General features: G+C 36.8%; 7 protein-coding genes and 1 pseudogene across 7 annotated transcripts; 5 read left to right on the top strand and 3 right to left on the bottom strand.

Moving 5' to 3' along the window:
• Positions 1-194: 194 nt before the first annotated feature.
• On the bottom strand, positions 195-578 carry LOC136044006 (histone H2A-beta, sperm-like). The gene has a single exon (XM_065700027.1). It carries the CDS (start codon positions 576-578, stop codon positions 195-197), a length of 384 nt encoding a protein of 127 aa, XP_065556099.1.
• Positions 579-799: 221 nt separating this feature from the next.
• LOC136024569 (histone H2B-like) lies at positions 800-1,171 on the top strand. The gene has a single exon (XM_065700028.1). It carries the CDS (start codon positions 800-802, stop codon positions 1,169-1,171), a length of 372 nt encoding a protein of 123 aa, XP_065556100.1.
• Positions 1,172-1,795: 624 nt separating this feature from the next.
• LOC136024570 (histone H3-like) lies at positions 1,796-2,149 on the bottom strand. Its single transcript, XM_065700029.1, has one exon. The coding sequence runs from the start codon at positions 2,147-2,149 to the stop codon at positions 1,796-1,798; it is 354 nt and encodes a 117-aa protein (XP_065556101.1).
• Positions 2,150-2,347: 198 nt separating this feature from the next.
• LOC136024571 (histone H4-like) lies at positions 2,348-2,659 on the top strand. The gene has a single exon (XM_065700030.1). The coding sequence runs from the start codon at positions 2,348-2,350 to the stop codon at positions 2,657-2,659; it is 312 nt and encodes a 103-aa protein (XP_065556102.1).
• A 5,354-nt stretch (positions 2,660-8,013) lies between these two features.
• On the top strand, positions 8,014-8,673 carry LOC136024573 (histone H1-delta-like). Its single transcript, XM_065700031.1, has one exon. The coding sequence runs from the start codon at positions 8,014-8,016 to the stop codon at positions 8,671-8,673; it is 660 nt and encodes a 219-aa protein (XP_065556103.1).
• A 1,351-nt stretch (positions 8,674-10,024) lies between these two features.
• LOC136024592 (5S ribosomal RNA) lies at positions 10,025-10,143 on the bottom strand (annotated as a pseudogene).
• Positions 10,144-11,408: 1,265 nt separating this feature from the next.
• On the top strand, positions 11,409-16,475 carry LOC136024574 (histone H2B-like). Its single transcript, XM_065700032.1, has 2 exons — positions 11,409-11,753; positions 16,290-16,475. Exons 1-2 carry the CDS (start codon positions 11,409-11,411, stop codon positions 16,473-16,475), a joined length of 531 nt encoding a protein of 176 aa, XP_065556104.1.
• Positions 16,472-16,978, top strand: LOC136024575 (late histone H1-like). The gene has a single exon (XM_065700033.1). It carries the CDS (start codon positions 16,472-16,474, stop codon positions 16,976-16,978), a length of 507 nt encoding a protein of 168 aa, XP_065556105.1.
• Positions 16,979-22,283: the final 5,305 nt, after the last annotated feature.

Raw genomic sequence — 22,283 nt, forward strand, 5'->3', positions numbered from 1 at the left:
GCCTCCAGTCAATTCTTACGCGTTGTTACTAGGTAGGCAAATGCGAAAGTTTTCTTTTTCACATTCAGTATCCTAAATTTCATAGATTTGTCCTTTCAAGATGGTCACATGCTATAGAGCAATTCAATTAATTTGTAGCCCTTAAAAGGGCTGTTGGTTAATTTGGGGGTTGGGCCTGGAGCTATAAATTAGATTCATTTAAGCCTTTGCCGGTTTTTCAGTCTTCTTTGGTTGAAGGACTGCTTGAATATTGGGCAAAACGCCTCTTGGGGAATGGTGACCCCAGACAGAAGCTTGTTGAGTTCTTCATCGTTTCTAATGGCAAGCTGAAGGTGACGAGGAATGATACGAATTTTTTTGTTATCTCGTGCAGCATTATCAGCAAGCTCAAGGACATCGGCAGCCAAATGCTCCATCACCGCTGCAAGGTAAACGGGTGCGCCTGCACCAAATCGCTCCGCATAGTTGCCCTTTCTCAGAAGACGGTGGATCCTTCCCACTGGGAATTGGAGACCTGCCCTGTTTGAACGGGACTTTGCCTTTCCCTTCACTTTTCCACCCTTTCCTCTTCCTGACATGATTTCTAGGTTACGAAATTCCTTTAGATTCTTTAATCACGAACAAATTGAAAATGATGTCTGTTTTTGAATGCGCAAACAATTTATACTCCAGTTAGCGAACTGAGTTCCTCTGAGAAAAGAATTGCGCGCGAACTGTAGTCGGTATAGGCTATATACGGGTCGAGTTTTGGAAACGCTATTCATTTGATTATTGTATTCTGTTAAAGAATCTATTAACAATGGCTCCAAAAACTTCAGGAAAAGCAGCAAAGAAAGCTGGTAAGGCACAGAAAAATATTAGTAAAACTGATAAGGAAAGGAAACGAAAGAGGAAGGAAAGCTACGCCATTTACATTTACAAAGTTCTCAAGCAAGTGCATCCCGACACTGGTGTTTCTAGCAAGGCAATGAGCATCATGAATAGCTTTGTCAACGATATCTTTGAAAGGATTGCTGCGGAAGCCTCTCGTCTAGCTCACTACAACAAGAGGTCCACCATCACTAGCAGAGAGGTTCATACTGCTGTGAGGCTGCTCCTACCCGGAGAACTTGCCAAGCATGCTGTTAGTGAAGGCACTAAAGCTGTAACAAAATACACAAGGTCCAAATAAGAGGGGATTTCCCTGTCTATTAGCGCCCAATCAGCCGGGCCCTCCCAATCAGCCCTTTTAAGGGCTACCACCTTATTCTAAATGCTCTGCTCTCAAATTGCTTTTACTGTTCCTGGCTTTGATTTGTGAAATTTCAGGTAAACAAGAACCCATACTAAACCCTAATACGAAAAAAAACAAACAAAAGTCCCCTGTTTCAAAGGCAACGATCAATTTGCTTGTTGTATACAAAGTAATATATTATCGACGTAATAGTCAAAGAGAATTAGAAAACGGGGCCTCCGTCTTTTTCATGACATTCCATCAAAAGCATTTTTATAGGCTTGTTGGGTCCCATTGGGAGCTATTCATTTTTTGGGTATTTTTGGATTTATTAGGCTGGCCTAAATTGGCATTTTGACGTGTTTCCTTTTCATTAGATGTTTCGGATCTAACAGGCCCTTGACTCATACCTTTTTTGTCACGGAACACTAGGCTATTTAACGCTATTTTGCGTGTTTGTTTTAACCATCTAGTGGGCCTTAAAAGGGCCGTTGGTTAAGATGCAATTACATAGAAATTAGGGTACTTAAGCTCTCTCACCACGGATACGACGGGCAATTTGAATATCTTTTGGCATGATGGTCACCCTCTTGGCGTGAATGGCACACAAGTTGGTATCCTCAAAAAGTCAACTAGATACGCCTCGCTGGCTTCTTGTAGGGCCATCATAGCCGAACTCTGGAACCTCAAGTCAGTTTTGAAATCCTGGGCAATCTCTCGCACAAGTCTTTGGAAGGGCAATTTCCTTATTAAGAGTTCGGTACTCTTTTGATAACGACGAATCTCTCTCAGGGCTACGGATCCGGGCCTGTATCTGTGTGGTTTTTTTACCCCACCAGTAGCAGGACCCGACTTACGTACAGCCTTGGTCGCAAGCTGCTTCCTAAGTGCCTTTCCACCAGTTGATTTTCTCGCAGTTTGTTTTGTCCTAGCCATGTTGATAGATTGCCTCTCTTGAAAAGAATGAACAAATGAGCAGATATCTAGTGTCTATATTTATATGGAGCACCAGCCGCTCGATAGAGTAACAATTTTTGGGGAAAGCCTTCAGTAATATAAATTAAACGAGCTTTCAAGAAAACTTGTTAGTTTGTCAAAAACTTTACAGCTGATTGCTACGGTATCGTATTAAATATGACAGGAAGAGGAAAAGGAGGAAATGGGCTTGGAAAAGGAGATGCAAAGCGTCATCGGAAAGTTCTTCGTGACAATATCCAGGGTATCACAAAGCCACCAATTAAAAGACTGGCCCGCCGTGGTGGTGTAAAACGTATATCTGGCCTAATTTACGAGGAAACCAGAGGTGTTCTTAAAGTTTTTCCTGAAAATGTTATTCGCGATGCTGTCACCTACACAGAACATGCCAAGAGAAAGACTCTAACTGCTATGGATGTAGTCTACGCTCTGAAGCGTCAAGGTCGTACATTGTATGGCTTTGGTGGTTAATGATTTCTAAATGCCTTTTGAACTGTCCCCCTACACAACGCCTTTTATAAAGGCCAACAAATCTTTAAACACTTTCTAGCCCCGGTTCTATGAGCCTTTTTTATATTGTGCATTTAAAATGTCGGTAAATATATAAAGGGGGATAGAACAAAACCCTGCTGTTTAATTTAGAGGTCGAAAAAACAACAGCAAACGGACTTTTAGCTGGTATTCACCGTTGAAATATATTGCATTTCAATGCTAAGCATTGAACATATTAGTTTGTTCCAACACTGCTTTTGAAATAAAAGACGCCATAGCCTATAAAAATGATTTTATTTGTGGATTACATAGTAGTTATTTGTGATAATATTTCATTTGTGATCATATAAAAACGATTTGTTCTGCGTTTTTAACTTTTGCAAAATTTTTTTGCCATTTGTCAGTTAACTTTTTTAGTTTTTTTTTGTTTTTTTTTTTAATTTAATTATGATTTTCTATGTTTGTTTCTAAGCAAAACTCGAAAACATACTGCAGAAAGGGGGAAATTTCTCCGGTTTAAAATAATTCCTTTTTGACTGGAACGTATAATAAACTTTCAGATAGCCTATGATCGAAATAAATAAAAGCGGTTTGTTTCAACTTTGCCTCCCCCCCCCCCACATCTCAAAAAAATTACAATGCCATTTTCATTTTCTTTAAATATAATGCTAAAATAAAGTAAAATTTGTTTTTATTAGAATACAAATTTGACACAAAAGCCTCAAAATTTCAGTACCTTTGGCTTTTTGAATTACATGACTATAAGTAATAAAAGCCTTTGTTTCGAAAAAAGAGAAAAAAATGCATCCAAGTTCCTTTGACTCTTCTTTTGTTGAAAACTGTTGTTCTAAAGGGATTCTGTTTAAAAAGCATAAAAAAAAGAAATTCTGAGATGCTTGTTTTTTGAAGTCTCCTTTTCCACATCATATCCTCCTTGTACTACTATCAAAGGAGATTTAGATATCAAAATCTACAAGGCAGACATATAAATCTAATGATTTTAATTGTGTCAATTTTTTTTTCACAATTAGGCTAATTTGTGCTTTCTATTATTGGATATCAAGCAAAATTGAAAATATACTGTAGAAAAGGACATTTCTCAGGTTGCAAATAATTTTGTTTTAAGTGTTTTGTATATTGAACTTTTTTATAGGCTGTGATTAAAACAAATAAAAACGGTTCACTTCCGCTCCCATCCCTCCGCATCTCGGAAACCTTACAATGTTATTCTTGTCTTTTTAATATAAATTTAGAATAAAATGAAATTTATTTTCATTAAAATACGAGTTTGACACTTTAAGCCTCAAATTTAGGTTGTCGTTTCTCATTGCTTTATCTTCTGTGTTTTTAGCTGGAGTTTCGGAATTAATTTGAATACGATTTTGCAAACGCACATGCATCTATGTTACAATTCTCTGAAAGCTCTTGTACTGGATTTCACTAATAAAGAATAAAAAGTAGACATCGAGGATATAAATTCCTAGCAAAAAGGTGTTTATTGAGATTGAACACTAGTTTTGACGGATTTCCACTGTTCTCTGCCCATTTGCTGGCAAATTAGCTCAAATGAAGCCAGTGGCACCATTTCAGAAAACCTTAGGGGGGGCCAAAAATCGATTTTGGGCCCCATCCAGCCTTAAAAATTTTAAATTTTCGAACATGCCTTTAGGTACCGTACTACCTTTGGGGTTCGCATTTTGCAGCTTATTTAGGGACCAAAAACAGTACCAAAATAGAACATTTACTGTATAAATCAGAAACTTACGTACAGTTACTTCAGCAATGGATATCTCCTTTGCTTCATTTTTGCGAAGTCGTCGACAAGCTTCTCAAAATTGAGCTCCTTCACTGCAGCTTTCTCAGAGAATATAAGCAGCAAATGCGAAAGTCGGCTCGTTTTCCATCGTTGTCCGGAGGTAGTCCTTCACAAACGTCAACACAGAGAAAAACGTTCATTTGAGCACGTTGTGAGCGGGAGTTGAGGACTACCCTGACGACCTTAAGAAGCTCAGAATAAGCTTCTTTCAATCCTCCGAGCGTTCGAAGACATCTAAAGCGTTTGCCGGTTTCTGTGGAAGCTGCGACACAAATGCACGAGCTATTAAAGCTTGACACTTCAGCTGCATAGTATCGATTCCCGCCTGATCGAAGTATGTTGCGATCACAAGAAGTAAATCTGAGTCCATAAAATTTTTGGATTTGGGGTTAAGGCAACGTGTGGCTTCTAGCACTGGCAGCTGGACAGAAAAACGCTCTTCAAACTCATTTAAAACTGTCCAAAACCTCGTAGAACTCTCTCCGCATTTTGCCATTTTGTTTAAATATATTTACATTTGTTTAACAGCCATTTTGTTTAATATATTTGAAAAATCTAATAAATATGTCTTTAAAGATGTCTTAATTGTCCAAAGTCTCTGGGGGAAGGTGTTCAATTTGTGGACTTTGCCCTTTTTTATAAATAGTATAGGTAATTGCGAAGTATACAGACGTTTTCAGTTTTTTCTGGTGGGGGGGGGGGGGCAGCTCGAGCAGAGGAGGTTATGTAGGAGGATCTTTCCATGGAGAAACTTTTCATAGGGGAGCTGAATTTTCGATCAAGGGGGCACTGGATTTCCAAGCATTATTAAAAAAAGAATAAGAAATTAAATGAAAAAAAAGTTTCTTCAACTCAAAGTAAGGAGCAGGATTGAAGCTTAAAACGAAAAGAAATTATTACATATGAGAAGGTTCACCCTTTCGTCAATACCTCGCTCTTTACGCTAAAGTTTTTTTTTAGTACTTTCAAAAGAGATATTTATTCTAATCAAACGGCCTTTGAGATTCAGGAGTCATTCTTAAAGAATTGGAACCAAATTTGAACAGCGTAAAGAGCGAGTATTGACAAGGGGGTGAACCCCTTCATATACTTAAAAATTGCTATCCGTTTTGAGCTTTAATGTTTCTTCTTACATTCAGTTGAAAAAACATGTCTTTTTTATTTCATTCAATTAAGTCCAATGTGCTATTCAATTTTATGTTTTGTAGGTTTTTATAGGTTTTATAGGTTTCTGTGATACACTTCTTTATTTATTTTTTGTTTATGTAGGATTACCTTGCAAAGCTATCATTCCCTTGATTCTATATTTTAACCTAGAATCAATAAACACAAAATATGATGCACGAATACTGCTGTCGGGTGATTAAACACTTTTTGAAGCAAGGTAAACTGAAGCTAGCCATAGTAATTCATGCGGACGAAAACTTATTAGGTTTGAAATTTCTTATCTTTGTCGCTTTTTGTTCTATCTTTCCTCTTCAAAAGAAGAAACTCAACAAGATTTGTCTGAGCATTATCTTATAAACAGTTCTTGGTAACGAGCTGTAAGTAAGGAGGGACCCGGCTCAATAGTAACCGAAACTCTAAAAAACGGAATTTGATACCAATAGATATGTCAAAAGAACTAAACTTTTATGCTGATTTTAAATACATTTTGTTAAGTTTAGTCTTACCCTTCAAAGGTTACAAGCCTGAGAAATGTGCCTGATTTTCAAAAAATGGCTGAAACACCCTTAGAACTCATATAATCATAATAAAATCATACCATCAGATTCAGCGTATTAAGAGAACCCTATTGTAGAGGCTCCAAGCTCCTATCTGCAAAAATGTGGAATTTTGTACTTCATATTAGAAGAAAGATCACGGATGCGTGTTTATTTATTTTTTTTTTTTGCCCAGGGTGATCATATCGAACCAGTGGGCCAAGACATCGGGAGAGGGCTTATTCTAACGGAAATTCAAAGTTCTAGTGCCCTTTTTAAGTTACCAAAAAAAATTGGAGGGCAACTAGGCCCCTCCCACGCCATTTTTCCCCAAATTCCCCTGACCAAAAATCTGAGATAGCTATTTTGTTCAACATCGTTGAAAGGCCTAATAATAATGTCTTTGGAGATAACATGAAACCCAGAGCTCTTGGGAAAAGGTCTTCAAGTTAAAAAATGTGACCATTGTTTACATATAGTATTTCTTATTCGGAAGCATGCATACATTTCTAGGGTGGGAAGGGGAGGACGATTTTTTTGGCTGGGGGACTTAGCTCGGGGAGAATTTTCCATGGAAAATGAATTTTCTAGGGGATGAACTTTTCAGGGGAAATCGTGTACTGGAAAAATTTTCCAGAATTCCTATACAAAATTTCTTTATATATCTTGCTTTCTATTTACTGGCTCAATTTCACGCTTGGAAGTGTTAAGGGTAATTGTCCCAGTAAATTTAACCAGGATTGTATTGTTCAGAGGATGTTTCCAAGGGAGATTTCTCCGTGGAGGAGAAGCCAGATTTCCTGGCTTTATTTAAAAAATGATCGGAAATTAAATAGAAAAACACTCGTAACAAGTGCCATATGAGCTCGTAGCTCTTGTTCTGGTTCGTTCAGTGAGAGTGGTCGACAAAACAAAATTTAAAATGTGGTAGATTTACTTACAGTCGGTTTGAAAAACGAAGCCAATCGTCGTTACATCTTTATTTCTTCTTCTTTCCTTTGGGCTTTTATTTTCCTTTTTTTTGCACCACTCGCACCGGATGAACTCATGTTTCAATAATCCGATTTGAACTTGAACACAACTCAACACTGTTTCACGGTTCTTCATTTGATGAAGGGTAACGAGAAACTAAATACAAAACTGGAATGACACCCTGGTCTGGATACCCTCTTTTCCAGATGTTAGCCTATACATAAATGTGCCGACTGACGGGATTCATTAATCACTGGAGAGACTTCAATGTCACAGAAGTACTCCTAGCCCAGAAAGGACTTTACAAACCCCTGCCAAAAGGGTGACCATAAATTAATTAGGGAGAACGGCAAAAACAGGATACTTTCTTGAAATGCAATAATCGTCGAGTATCTTGAATTTGCTATTTAGTAATAATTCACAGTAGAAATACGGTAAAAAAAAGAGAAAAAAGTAAAACAAGGACGAATAAACAAAGAATTACGTGGTTGAAATTGGGCCCCTCCAGAAATCAGGGGGGGCCATGCCCCCACCCCTGCCCCCCCCAAATGGCGCCACTGAATGAAGCGCTAAAAAAATGTCTACTTGTAGAAAAATGACCTGTCTATCCTTTAGTATAGGTTTCATACCCCAAAAGCTTACCTCCTAGTCGAAAATCTGAATAAAGCCATTCCAAACAAACACAAGCAAGGCCGAAATTTCTTAGCTCGCGCACACAGAGAATAATGTTAACCCGAATACGGCGGTTTCCAAAGTACAATTGTAAAACTGTGAAAATAAACATGTATTGTATATTTAGTCGCGCTAGTGCATGATAGAGAGAAGTTAGAAAAGAATTGGAAATGTCTGAAGTTGAAGCTCAAGTGGCACCAACATCTGTAGAATCTCAGAGCAAGGCTTTACCAGCCAAGAAGGAAAAGAAAGCAAAGGCTCCAAAACCAGCTAAAGTTGCAAAACCTAAAGGAGATAAAAAAGCCAAGGCACCAGCAAACCACCCAAAATACACCGAAATGATCACTAAATCCATTGCTGACCTGAAAGAACGCGGGGGATCTAGCCGTCAGGCCATTCTCAAATACATAATGGCCAATTTTCAGGTTGGCAATGATGCCAAAGTTGTGAATATGCATCTTAAGCAAGCTTTGAAGCGCTGCCTTGCAAATGGAATTGTTATAAATCCCAAAGGTACTGGCGTAACTGGTTCTTTCAAGCTTGCAAAGCCTATCAAGGCCGAAAACCCCAAGGCTGGAAAGCCTACCAAGCCCACAGCTAAGAAGACCTCAGTCAAGAAAACAGCCAAACTAACTGCAGTTAAAAAGTCAACTTCATCCAAAAAGGCTACCAAGCCAATGGCTGGTAGCAAGAAACCTGTAAAGACTTTCAAGAAACCCACTGTTGCCAAAAAAGCAGTAGCAGCAAAGAAGTCGACACCTAAGAAGGGGCCATCAGTCAAGAAAGTGGCATCTAAAAAGTCAGTGGCTAAGAAACCAGCTAAAAAGTAATGTGTGCAATAGGTCTATCCTACAGTATCAAACAGCCCTTTTCAGGGCTATCAAAGCAAATGCTCGAAACTCTGTTAAGAAAGTTATAATGCTATTAATTTGACATTTTGACTGTCTACTTTTCCCCTTCAAGTATAATTTAGCTGTTGTTTGAGCTCAAAACACGTTGTATAATAGTTACTTTTGCATTCTAGTGCTATTGCTGTCTAAAAAACACCATCTTAGACTAGATTTTACGGCTGAAGTCTTTGATTAAAGTCATTCGTTTGTGCGGCGCTCTTGAAGGAGCAAGTACATTGGTGTCATTGATGCTACTGAAAGAGAAAGACAGTTGAACTGTACAATGGAGCTGAGGCCGAAAACATTTGAAGGGACTTTGGACATAGACCAATCAAAGACTAACTTTAAAGTTAGTCTTTAAGACAGTTGCTTAGGCGGCGCTATTGAAGGAACAAGTAGACTTTTGCTATTGAAAGACCAAGGCAACTTGAACTGTAGAAAGGAGTTGGGCCCAAAAACATATGAAGAGGATTTGGACATGGACAAATCAAAGACTAAATTTAAAGTAAATTCTTTGATTTAAGTCAGCTGTTTACGCGGTGCTATTGAAGGAACGAGCAAATTTTGGGTGTAGATGCTACTGAAAAACAAAAGTAGTTGAACTGTACAATGGAGTTGAGCCCAAAATATATGAAGACGGTTTGGACATAAATACACTGTTCAGTGAGCTTTTATCAGAAATTACCGGTAAAGTGCCCCCAATGGAATATACTAAATTACACGCCAACTTTTTCGAAATCAGGAATGAGTGTGAGTCAACTGTTGTTTTGGCTTAGCAAATGAGCCAATAAATAAAGTCAGAAATTGGGATCAAAGATTGACATTATAAGCCCCCAATATATTTGACCGATCAAGGAGATGCCCCAAGGGCTGAAGAACCCATTCCGGCAGAGGAGAATTAACCATTTAAAACTGTCTGTTTCTTGGTGGCTTTCAACTTGATTTAGTTGCTGGAATGGTCAACTAAAATATCTTGGGGGCTTATAATGTCACTTTGGTTACAATTTTTGACTTTATTTATTGGCTTAAATAAATGTGAGTCAACTCTTGTGGCTGTTCAATTTTCGCCTTCATTTATTTGCTTATCATCTAAGCCAAAACAGTTGACTCGTATTTATTTATTACCGATAGATGGAATCAGGGAAATGTCCAATTTAGTCTCTCTTTTTTTCTCTTATATAAAATATAATCACCTTGGTGTTGTTAGAATAAGGAAACGAGTTTGTTAAAGAATATTATTTTACTTTGAATAAAAAGAAATCATAGTAAAAACATAAAAAGAAAAAAAAGATGCCAACAGCACCCGGTGTTCCCAGGCGGTCAGCCATCCAAGTACTGACCGGGCCCGACGCTGTGTGACTTACAGGATCTGACGAGACTGGGTACTTTCAACGTGGTATGGCCGTTGGCTGAAAGATTTTGTAACAAAATGAATGTTGATCCACAAACTGAAAAGAAACAAAATGCCTAGTTTTAGAGTCATAAAGCAAGGTTTTTAGTAGACAAATATTTATAAAGAACCAAAATATGTTTATCCATTGTTTTTTTTGTTTTTTTTTAAACTTTTTTCCTTCTGAAACAAAAACGACAAGTCCCCCACAAATGTTTCTACCTTTGATGACTATCCTATGGCTTCCTAGGCTAGTTTAGATTAGTCGAATTAGAGGCTCTTGGTTTATTTTTAAAATCAGTTCCTCAATTTTTGCGTATAATCTATTGGTTTCTTAGGTGAAAATAAGCTTCCTCTCAAGTCCTATGCTTTGTAACGAGATCAATGTAAAAGCAGACTTTATTACTTGTAACAAAAGGGCAAGCTTGAAATATTTATTCATGTTTTGTTGGGGTATAATTTAACGATTTTCAAGGAAAATGTTTCCCCCGCCTCCAGTCAATTCTTACGCGTTGTTACTAGGTAGGCAAATGCGAAAGTTTTCCTTTTCACGTTCAGTATCCTAAATTTCATAGCTTTGTCTTTTCCAGATGGTCAAAAGCTATAGAGCAATTCAATTAATTTGTAGCCCTTAAAAGGGTTGTTGGTTAATTTGGGGGTTGGGCCTGGAGCTAAAAATTCGATTCATTTAAGCCTTTGCCGGTATTTCAGTCTCCTTTGGTAGAAGGACTGCTTGAAAATTGGGCAAAACGCCTCCTTGGGCAATGGTGACCCCCGACAGAAGCTTGTTGAGTTCTTCATCGTTTCTAATGGCAAGCTGAAGGTGACGAGGAATGATACGAGTTTTTTTGTTATCTCGTGCAGCATTACCAGCAAGCTCAAGGACCTCGGCAGCCAAATACTCCATCACCGCTGCAAGTTAAATGGGTGCGCCTGCACCAACTCGCTCCGCATAGTTGCCCTTTCTCAGAACACGGTGGATCCTTCCCACTGGGAATTGGAGACCTGCCCTGTTTGAATGGGACTTTGCCTTTCCCTTCACTTTTCCACCCTTTCCTCTTCCTGACATGGTTTCTAGGTTACGAAATTCCTTTAGATTCTTTAATCACGAACAAATTAAAAATGATGTCTGTTTTTGAATGCGCAAACAATTTATACTCCAGCCAGCGAACTGAGTTCCTCTGAGAAAAGAATTGCGCGCGAACTGTAGTCGGTATATATACGGGTCGAGTTTTGGAAACGCTATTCATTTGATTATTGGATTCTGTTAAAGAATATATTAACAATGGCTCCAAAAACTTCAGGAAAAGCAGCAAAGAAAGCTGGTAAGGCGCAGAAAAACATTAGTAAAACTGATAAGAAAAGAAAACGAAAGAGGAAGGAAAGCTACGCCATTTTCATTTACAAAGTTCTCAAGCAAGTGCATCCCGACACTGGTGTTTCTAGCAATGCAATGAGCATCATGAATAGCTTTGTCAACGATATCTTTGAAAGGATTGCTGCGGAAGCCTCTCGTCTAGCTCACTACAACAAGAGGTCCACCATCACTAGCAGAGAGGTTCAAACTGCTGTGAGGCTGCTCCTACCCGGAGAACTTGCCAAGCATGCTGTTAGTGAAGACACTAAAGGTGTAACAAAATACACAAGCTCCAAATAAGAGGGGTTTTTCCTGTCTATTAGCGCCCAATCAGCCGGGCCCTCCCAAACAGCCCTTTTAAGGGCTACCACCTTATTCTAAATGCTCTGCTCTCAAATTGCTTTTACTGTTCCTGGCTTTGATTTGCAAAATTTCAGGTAAACAAGAACCCATACTAAACCCTAATATAAAAAAAAACAAACAAAAGTCCCCTGTTTCAAAGGCAACGCTCAATTTGCTTGTTGAATACAAAGTAATATATTATCGACGTAATAGTCAAAGAGAATAAGAAAACGGGGCCTCCGTCTTTTTCATGACATTCCATCAAAAGCATTTTCATAGGCTTGTTGGGTCCCATTGGGAGCTATTCATTTTTTGGGTATTTTTGGATTTATTAGGCTGGCCTAAATTGGCATTTTGACGTGTTTCCTTTTCATTAGATGTTTTGGATCAACAGGCCCTTGACTCATACGTTTTTTGTCACGGAACACTAGGCTGTTTAACGCTATTTTGCGTGTTTGTTTAAACCATCTAGTGGCCCTTAAAAGGTCCGTTGGTTAAGATGCAATTGCATAGAAATTAGGGTACTTAAGCTCTCTCGCCACGGATGCAACGGGCAAGTTGAATATCTTTTGGCATGATGGTCACCCTCTTGGCGTGAATGGCACACATGTTGGTATCCTCAAAAAGTCCAACTAGATACGCCTCGCTGGCTTCTTGTAGGGCCATCACAGCCGAACTCTGGAACCTCAAGTCAGTTTTGAAATCCTGGGCAATCTCTCGCACAAGTCTCTGGAAGCGCAATTTCCTTATTAAGAGTTCGGTACTCTTTTGATAACGAAGAATCTCTCTCAGGGCTACGATTCCGGGCCTGTATCTGTGTGGTTTTTTTACCCCACCAGTAGCAGGAGCCGACTTACGTGCAGCCTTGGTCACAAGCTGCTTCCTAGGTGCCTTTCCACCAGTTGATTTTCTCGCAGTTTTCAGACTGGAAAGTCCTAGACGTCCCTTTCCTTATAAACTATCTTAAATACCTTTCCACACAGGAATGTATGGGCATGTTAAATATTACATTTGAACGTACTTGCAAGCAATGCACGCAGACAGTGTTCTGGTTCAAGCTATATCAGATATTATTATTACTTAATTACTTAATAAATATTATTCATATTATTACTTAATAAATATTTACAAATATCAAACAGTTCGTGGTAACGAACTGTAGTAAGGAGCGACCCGGCTCAATAGTAACCAAAACTCTAAAAAATTGAATTTTGATATCAATAGCTATATCAAAAGAATTGCATTTTAATGCTGATTTTAAATATATAAGTTTAATCAAGTTTAGTCATACCCATTAAAAGTTACGAGCCTGAGAAAATTTGCCTTATTTAAGAAAATAGGGGGAAACACCCCTTAAAAGTCGTAGAATCTTAAAGAAAATGACACCATCAGATTCAGCGTATTAGAGAACCCTACTGTAGAAGTTTCAAGCTCCTATCTACAAAAATGTGGAATTTCGTATTTTTTGCCAGAAGACAAATCACGGTTGCGTGTTTATTTGTTTGTTTTTTTTTTCTTTTTTCTTTTTTCTTTTTCCCAGGGGTCATCGTATCAACCAAGTGGACCTAGAATGTCGCAAGAGGGCTCATTCTAACGGAAATGAAAAGTTCTAGTGCCCTTTCTAAGTGACCAAAAAATTGGAGGGCATCTAGGCCCCCTCCCACACTCATTTTTTTCCCAAAGTCAACGAATCAAAATTTTGAGATAGCCATTTTGTTCAGCATAGTCGAAAATCATAATAACTATGTCTTTGGAGATGACTTACTCCGCCACAATGCCTGGGGGGGCTGCAAGTTACAAACTTTGACCAGTGTTCACATATAGTAATGGTTATTGGGAAGTGTGCAGACGTTTTCAGGGGGATTTTATTTTGTTTGGGGGTGGGGCTGAGGGGACGGGGCTATGTTGGAGGATCTTTGCTTGGAGGAATCTGTAATGGGGGAAGAAAAATTCAATGAAAAGGGCGCAGGATTTTCTAGCATTACTATAAGAAAACATTGAAAAATAAATATGAAAACGTTTTTTCAAATGAAAGGAAGGGGTAGCATTGAAACTTAAAACGAACAGAGATTATTACGCAAATGAGGGGTCCTAAAAATACTTTACTATAAAGAGCAAGGTATTTAGGTGGAGATAAATACCTCACTCTTTATGCTAAAGTATTTTTAGTAATTTAAACTATTTATTCTACGGCCTTTCTGATTCAGGGGTCATTCTTAAAGAATTGGGACAAAACTTACGATTTAGTGTAAAGAGCGAGGTATTAACGAGGGTACAAACCCCCTCGTATACATAATAAAAATATAAGATTATGAAAGTTTGATACGTAAGTTATTTCTTAAGTAACGTATATTTTTTACTAATAAAAACATTCGTTAAAAATTAAAAGTTCTAGTTGCATTCTTAAGTAACCGAAAAATTGGAGGGCAACTAGACCTCCTTCTCCACCCTTTATTTCTCAAAATCGTCTGATCGAAACTAAGAGAAAGCCATCTAGCCAAAAAAAGAATTAATATACAAATTTCATTTTAATAATTTATGTGAGGAGAGCCAAAACCAAACATGCATTAATTCAAAAACGTTCAGAAATTAAATAAAAAAAACAATTTTTTTAGCTGAAAGTAAGGAGCGACATTAAAACTTAAAACGAACAGAAATTACTCTGTATATGAAATGGGTTGTCCCCTCCACAATCCCTCGCTCTTTACGCTAAAGTTTGACTCTTTGCCACAATTCTATTTTTTAAAACAATTAAAAGCTTTAGCGTAAAGAGCGAGGGATTGCGGAGGGGACAACCCATTTGTCCAATTTCTGTTCGTTTTAAGTTTTAATGTCGCTCCTTACTTTCAGCTAAAAAAATTGTTTTTTTTTATTTAATTTTATTTATATGGAGCGCCAGCCGCGCGATAGAGTAACAATTTGTGGGGAAAGCCTTCAGTAATATAAATTAAACGAGCTTTAAAGAAAACTTGTTAGTATGTCAAAAACTTTACAGCTGATTGCTACGGTATCGTATTAAATATGACAGGAAGAGGAAAAGGAGGAAAGGGGCTTGAGTTTTTGAGTTTTTTTGTTTTGTTTTTTTACTAGAAAACACTAGAAAACATACTGCAGACAAGAAAACATACTGCAGAAAGGGGGACATTTCTTCGGTTTAAAATAATTCCTTTTTGACTGGAATGTATAATAAACTTTCAGATAGCCTATGATCGAAATAAATAAAAGCGGTTTGTTTCAACTTTGCCTCCGCCCCCCCCCCGCATCTCAAAAAAATTACAATGCCATTTTCATTTTTTTTAAATATAATGCTAAAATAAAGTAAAATTTGTTTTTATTAGAATACATTTGACACAAAAGCCTCAAAATTTCAGTGCCTTTGGCTTTTTGAGTAATAAAAGCCTTTGTTTCGAAAAAAGAGAAAAAAAAATGCATCCAAGTTCCTTTGACTCTTCTTTTGTTGAAAACTGTTGTTCTAAAGGGATTCTGTTTAAAAAGCATAAAAAAAAAAGAAATTCTGAGATGCTTGTTTTTTGAAGTCTCCTTTTCCACATCATATCCTCCCTGTACTACTATCACAGGAGATTTAGATATTAAAATCTACAAGGCAGACATTCTTTACGTACTTATTCATATAAATCTAATGATTGTAAATGTGTCAATTTTTTTTCACATTTAGGCTAATTTGTGCTTTCTATTGTTGGATATTAAGCAAAATTGAAAATATACTGTAGAAAGGGACATTTCTCAGGTTGCAAATAATTTTGTTTTAAGTGTTATGCATATTGAACTTTTTTATAGGCTGTGATTAAAACAAATAAAAACGGTTCACTTCCGCTCCCAACTCTCCGCATCTCGGAAACCTTACAATGTTATTCTTGTCTTTTTAAAAATAAATTTAGAATAAAATGAAATTTATTTTCATTAAAATACGAGTTTGACACTTTAAGCCTCAAATTTAGGTGTCGTTTCTTATTGCTTTATCTTCTGTGTTTTTAGCTGGAGTTTCGGAATTAATTTGAATACGATTTTGCAAACGCACATGCATCTATGTTACATTCTCTGAAAGCTCTGGTACAGGATTTCACTAATAAAAAATAAAAATTGGACATCGAGGATATAAATTCCTAGCAAAAAGGTGTTTATTGAGATTGAACACTAGTTTTGACGGATTTCCACTGTTCTCTGCCCATTTGCTGGCAATATTAGCACAAATGAAGCGGTAAAAAAAATGTCTACTTGTAGAAAAATGACCTGTCTATCCTTTAGTATAGGTTTCATACCCCAAAAGCTTACCTCCTAGTCGAAAATTTGAATAAAGCCATTCCAAACAAACACAAGCACGGCCGAAATTCCTTAGCTCGCGCGCGCACAGAGAATAATGTTAACCCGGGTACGGCAGTTTCCAAAGTACAATACTAAAACTGTGAAAATAAACATGTATTGTATATTTAGTCGCACTAGTGATAGAGAGAAGTTAGAAAAGAATTGGAAATGTCTGAAGTTGAAGCTAAAGTGCCAACAACATCTGTAGAATCCCAGAGCATGGCTTCACCAGCCAAGAAGGAAAAGAAAGCAAAGGCTCCAAAACCAGCTAAGGTTGCAAAACCTAAAGGGGATAAAAAAGCCAAGGCACCAGCAAACCACCCGAAATGATCACCAAATCCATTGCTGTCCTGAAAGAACGTGGGGGATCTAGCCGTCAGGCCATTCTCAAATACATAATGGCCAATTTTCACGTTGGCAATGATGCCAAAGTTGTGAATATACATCTTAAGCAAGCTTTGAAGCGCTGCCTTGCAAATGGAATTGTTATAAATGCCAAAGGTACTGGCGTAACTGGTTCTTTCAAGCTTGCAAAGCCTATCAAGGCCGAAAACCCCAAGGCTGGAAAGCCTACCAAGCCCACAGCTAAGAAGACCTCAGTCAAGAAAACAGCCAAACCTACTGCAGTTAAAAAGTCAACTTCATCCAAAAAGGCTACCAAGCCAATGGCTGGTAGCAAGAAACCTGTAAAGACTTTCAAGAAACCCACTGTTGCCAAAAAAGCAGTAGCAGCAAAGAAGTCGACCCCTAAGAAGGGGCCATCAGTCAAGAAAGCTCCCGCCAAGAAAGTAGCATCTAAAAAGTCGGTGGCTAAGAAACCAGCTAAAAAGTAATGTGTGCAATAGGTCTATCCTACAGCATCAAACAGCCCTTTTCAGGGCTATCAAAGCAAATGCTCGAAACTTTGTTCAGAAAGTTATAATGCTATTAATTTGACATTTTGACTGTCTACTTTTCCCTTTCAAGTATAATTTAGCTGTTGTTTGAGCCCAAAACACGTTGTATAATAGTTACTTTTGCATTCTAGTGCTATTGCTGTCTAAAAAACACCATCTTAGACTAGATTTTACGGCTGAAGTCTTCGATTAAAGTCAGTTCGTTTGTGCGGCGCTCTTGAAGGAGCAACTACATTGGTGTCATTGACACACTTGAAAGAAAAAGACAGTTGAACTGTACAATGGAGCTGAGGCCGAAAACATTTGAAGGGACTTTGGACATAGACCAATCAAAGACTAACTTTAAAGTTAGTCCTTTAGACAGTTGCTTAGGCGGCGCTATTGAAGGAACAAGTAGACTTTTGCTATTGAAAGACCAAGGCAACTTGAACTGTAGAAAGGAGTTGGGCCCGAAAACATATGAAGAGGATTTTGACATGGACAAATCAAAGACTAACTTTAAAGTAAAGTCTTTGATTTAATTCAGCTGTTTACGTGGCGCTATTGAAGGAACGAGCAAATTTTTGGTGTAGATGCTACTGAAAAACAAAAGTACGCATTTAGACGCATTAATTGACAGTCCAATCTTAGATAATTCATTGGTTAATATAGTAAAATTAGAAAGCAATCCACGGCGAGTCCGGGCAACAAGAAGAACGTCATCTGTATATGCAATAGAAGACAAACCAATATTACCGTAAAAAATTGAACTTTCAAGGGGACGCAGGCACGATGCAAGCACGCATTTAAATATACTAGGGGACAATATGGCACCTTGCCGAACTCCCTTACTAATTTTTACTGGGTCAGATATTTGGCCATTCCAGGTAACTTGAATTTTAGACTTTGAATGCCAAGAAGACAATAAACTTAGTACGGAAGGATTAAAACCTGAAGACGCAAGGGAAAATAGAGCCTGAGAGTGCACAATATTATCGAAAGCTCCAGAAATATCAATAGTAAGACAGTATAAAGACATTTTAGTTTTTGTAAAATGTAAAGCAACCGAAACTTTTCTGAAAGCCAAATTGAAAAGGCGTAAAATCACAATTCGACTCAATTTCTGGTAGAAACAAATGTTCAAGCAACTTGCTGGAAAAACACGATACTATAACGATCCACACGATTTTGTGGGTTTCACTTTTAGTGAAATCGCCAAAAATTTGTGAATTTTACCGAAAATTCAAGAAACTTTTGGATGGTTGGCCATAAATCTTTGAATCAATTTTTGGTATCCAGTCGCCTTCAAATGTCCCTAAAACAGATTTGTTTTGACATCTGTCATGGCTTTACTCTAATTAACGTTGGCTTTCAGGTCTTTCATCACCTCCGCCATCACTTTATCACTTAGGCTTTGATTTGTTTTGACATATCTGTCTTGGCTTTACTTTAATTAGCCTTGGCTCTCAGGTCTTTCATCACTTCCACCATCACTTTTATCACTTTGGATTTTATTGTTATATTGACCTTTCTGTCTTGGCTCTCAGGTTTTTCATCACTTCCAATAAGTTGATCAACGGACTCGGTTGAATTAATCAAATTGGTGGAAGTGATGAAAAACTGCCATGGCTAATTAGAGTAAATCCGAGACAGATACCTCAAAACAGACCAGTTCTATGAGCCATTTACTTGTGGTTGGAAGCCAAAAAAATAATTCGAAGATTTATGACCAATCATGTTCAAGAGTTCGCAGCCTTGGACACGAATTAGAACTAAGCTTGTATTGAGTAGTCACTGAAATATGTTTTCAGGAGAGGGGAATAGCACATTTTAATTGTAACCATTTTTCTATTTTTAGGCTGCTTTTTAGATTTTTTTTTTCCACTGAAAATAAAAGCCTGCATGTTGATCTGTGCAAGTAACGAAATATGTAATAATAAATATTAAGGTGAATAGGAACTTCTAGTTGCACCTAGTGAAAAAATACTTTCCAATAATAGATTAAGTTTTCAGCTGTTTTCTGTTCTCCGATGCTTGGAAATCTTTTGACCTTTTGTGGCAACCAAGTTAAGGGGTGCAAAAGGATGTCATTCAAAATTCCAGGGCATAAAACTTATGATTTTATTATGTTTTAGTTATTTTCTTGTTACATTGAAAATTTTAGCTTTGCCTGATTCTCGCAAATCTTTTCAAGATTCGGTGGCACCCCCCTTTAAGGGGTGCCTAACTCTTTTTTCCAGAGTTTTAAATGGGAAAAATAACACTGTTGAATATTTTGGATTTTGAATTATCTATTTTTAACTATTTAAAAACCAAGATCAGACCACCGTTTGTTGCTAGATGTAAACATATCTTGCTATTGAATATTTTAATGTCTTTAAATTTTAATTGAAGCATTGGCTGAAAATATTTTACAAGGGAAATATACTTTAGCTTTCATTCAGCCTTCAAAGATTTTAGTTTTTATAGGGGCTATTTGATGTACCATAGTACTCGAGACACTCCCATGGTTAGTTAGTTCTTTCATGAAGCAGTAAAAGTTCAACAACCTAAAAAAATTTATTACCGAAACCTGCTAAGAAAGCCCCAAAGGGTTTATTGGTAGCAGGTGGCAGTCTTCTCTATTCTAAATAGTACTACATACAAACACATAAACTACATACATATACATACAAACATACTATTCTTTTGCATGGAAAAGTCTCTTAACTCCAGTCTTTAAGGATGGCAGATGACTCGAATATATTATTCCAATTGGAATAACATTCCATACAGAGGGGGTAAAACAAAAGAATCTCTAATCGTGTTTCTAAATGGTTGTACCAGATTTGATGACCCTCGTTCTCGTGTATCATGGCTATGGAGATCACTTTTAATCGGGAAAAAATTTCGAATGAAGATGGAAGAATATTATTGAAAATAATTAATTTTTATTGAAAATAAAAATTATTGATAATAATTATTGAGAATATTAAGAATTAATTTGAAAATACTCACTTGGTAATCTCTTGTTTTTGGCTTATCAAAGAGTTGATTCTTAGTGTAAATTTCATTAATATTATGAGTAAACAAAGTTTTAGGTAACAAAAGTTTGACGGTTTATTTTAAATTTTTTGGATTTCTCTAATAGGACACAAAACTAATAGCCCAGACAGAGCAACTATAACAAATGTACGGGTACAAAATAGCGATATAAGGGAATCGGTGAAGCACACGCACAGATTTGGACTTCGAAGCTGTAATATTTAAATATGGTTTCCATGATAGATTTTCATCAATCATAATACCCAAATATTTTGTTACCTTTACTCTTTTTATTTGATTTCCGTTTATTACTATTTCTAAATTAGTTTCAACACTAGATATCCAAGAAAATAAAATGTAATTAGATTTAGTATAATTTAATGTCAAAAGATTGAAATCTGCCCAGTCAATAAACTCGGTCGTTGCCTTTATCATTTTATCAAAAAGTAGATCAACTGATGGACCAGTTACGATTAAAAGAGTATCGTCTGCAAATAGGATTATACCAGCCTCTGACGAATAATCTTCATCCGATCTGTAAAAATTAAAAATAAAAGAGGACCCAGTATCAAACCCTGGGGTACTCCCCAAGTTACCGCGCTAGCTATAGAAGTAAAACACCCATTCACTACAATTTGTATCCGGTCACTTAAATAAGATTCAAAACAAAACGAACTCTTTCTGGTCACACCGATTTTTTCCAGCTCAAGTAATAACTGTATTGACCATATATGGTCAATCGTGTCAAAAACCATCTCCAAATCCAGGAATAAAGCAGCATGAATCAGACCCACTTCAAACGACTTATTTACCTAATCAACAAGTTTAATAGTTGCCATTTCCGTGGAATGATTTTTTTCTAAAGTCAAATTGAGTATTTATAAGAGTTTTATTATTTACAATGTAATCAGTTATCCTGGATCCAATCACCTTTTGATATATCTATGGAATGAAAAGGAGGATAGAAATGGGTCTTTTGTTTGAAGGTTCGTCTTTCTTACCTCCTTTGTGCAATGGTATTATTTTAGCGACCTTCAAAACTTCCGGGAAAATTCCTTTTTCCATAGATTTGTTAATCAAATTATATAAAACTGGTGTTATAACTAATTCAACTGATGAACAATCTTAAGAAAAATCCCTTCTACATCGCTTCAAATTGATTGCATTCTACTGATAATTTTACTCTCTTCATTTATAGTTCAAGCATTAAAAACCAACGGATTCTCTATTGGAACTTTTGACTGAACTATTTTGGGAGGCCGCTGAATTCTTTTCCGAGCATCATCGCAAAATTTCGCTCCCTCGCTAGAAAAATATTTAAACAATGATTCGCAACATCCTTTGGGGTAGTCGAAGTCCTTCCCTCTGATTCTAATCTATTAATAACTTCTATTTTACCCTTTTGACCAAGGAGGGAATTTACCGTTTTCCATGTTTCTTTTTGTTTTGTTTTTTTTTTTTTCAACATTTATGCTTCATAGGCTCATTTTGTAAAAAAAAATAAAAAATTCAGCCTTCCGTTTCAATCCGTTTAAAGTATTCCAGTGGTTTTAAACTATTGAAAATTAGTGACAGGTGTTTCATCTAGGTATATTTCAATTCATTTTTCCAACTTATAGAATTTAGAATACCCTGTGTAATCCATGGTTTCTTTGGGAATTTCGTTCTACCTATTTTAAGTCTTCTAAGAGGACACTTCTCATTCGATATCTTTGTAAACATTGCAACAAAAATATCATACGCAACCGACAGGTGATCTTCTTTAAAAACTGAAGTAAAATCTGCATCACCCACTTCTTTCTTAATTTTTTTTTAATTATCCTTTCTTAATTCACGGAAAAACGTTTTATTTATTCGATCGACCTTATTTATAATCCTGTAAGATCTTTTTATTTTACTAAGAAAAAAAGATGGTTGGATCCATCCGTGAGTAAAACATCAGCATATGAACTTTCAAGCAGCTTTCCATCCACAAATATATTATCGATCAGTGTCGCAGACTTATCAGTTGCTCGCTTAGGAATAGTTACCAGGGGGTACTGGAATGATAAAATCATAGAATTAGGAAAATCTGGACAGCATGTACTTTTAAGAAGGTCAATACTGAAACCACCCATTATTACTTTATATTTAAGATCATTATTAAATTTTTCCATTAAATTATCCATCTCCTCAGTAAAAACATCCTCATTAAATGACGGTGTCTTATAAACTAAACCAACAACTACATTTTTATCAG

The sequence above is a fragment of the Artemia franciscana genome, chromosome 2 (assembly GCF_032884065.1).
Source record: "Artemia franciscana chromosome 2, ASM3288406v1, whole genome shotgun sequence".
Taxonomy (NCBI): Eukaryota; Metazoa; Arthropoda; class Branchiopoda; order Anostraca; family Artemiidae; genus Artemia; species Artemia franciscana.

Excerpts from the sequence above, each read along its gene's own strand:
- LOC136044006 (XM_065700027.1), bottom strand. The coding sequence starts at position 578 with ATGTCAGGAAGAGGAAAGGGTGGAAAAGTGAAGGGAAAGGCAAAGTCC.
- LOC136024569 (XM_065700028.1), top strand. The coding sequence starts at position 800 with ATGGCTCCAAAAACTTCAGGAAAAGCAGCAAAGAAAGCTGGTAAGGCA.
- LOC136024570 (XM_065700029.1), bottom strand. The coding sequence starts at position 2,149 with ATGGCTAGGACAAAACAAACTGCGAGAAAATCAACTGGTGGAAAGGCA.
- LOC136024571 (XM_065700030.1), top strand. The coding sequence starts at position 2,348 with ATGACAGGAAGAGGAAAAGGAGGAAATGGGCTTGGAAAAGGAGATGCA.
- LOC136024573 (XM_065700031.1), top strand. The coding sequence starts at position 8,014 with ATGTCTGAAGTTGAAGCTCAAGTGGCACCAACATCTGTAGAATCTCAG.
- LOC136024574 (XM_065700032.1), top strand. The coding sequence starts at position 11,409 with ATGGCTCCAAAAACTTCAGGAAAAGCAGCAAAGAAAGCTGGTAAGGCG. Across the intron at positions 11,754-16,289 it reads TTAGTGAAGACACTAAAGGT|AGAGAAGTTAGAAAAGAATT; the intron begins GTAACAAAATAC and ends CACTAGTGATAG.
- LOC136024575 (XM_065700033.1), top strand. The coding sequence starts at position 16,472 with ATGATCACCAAATCCATTGCTGTCCTGAAAGAACGTGGGGGATCTAGC.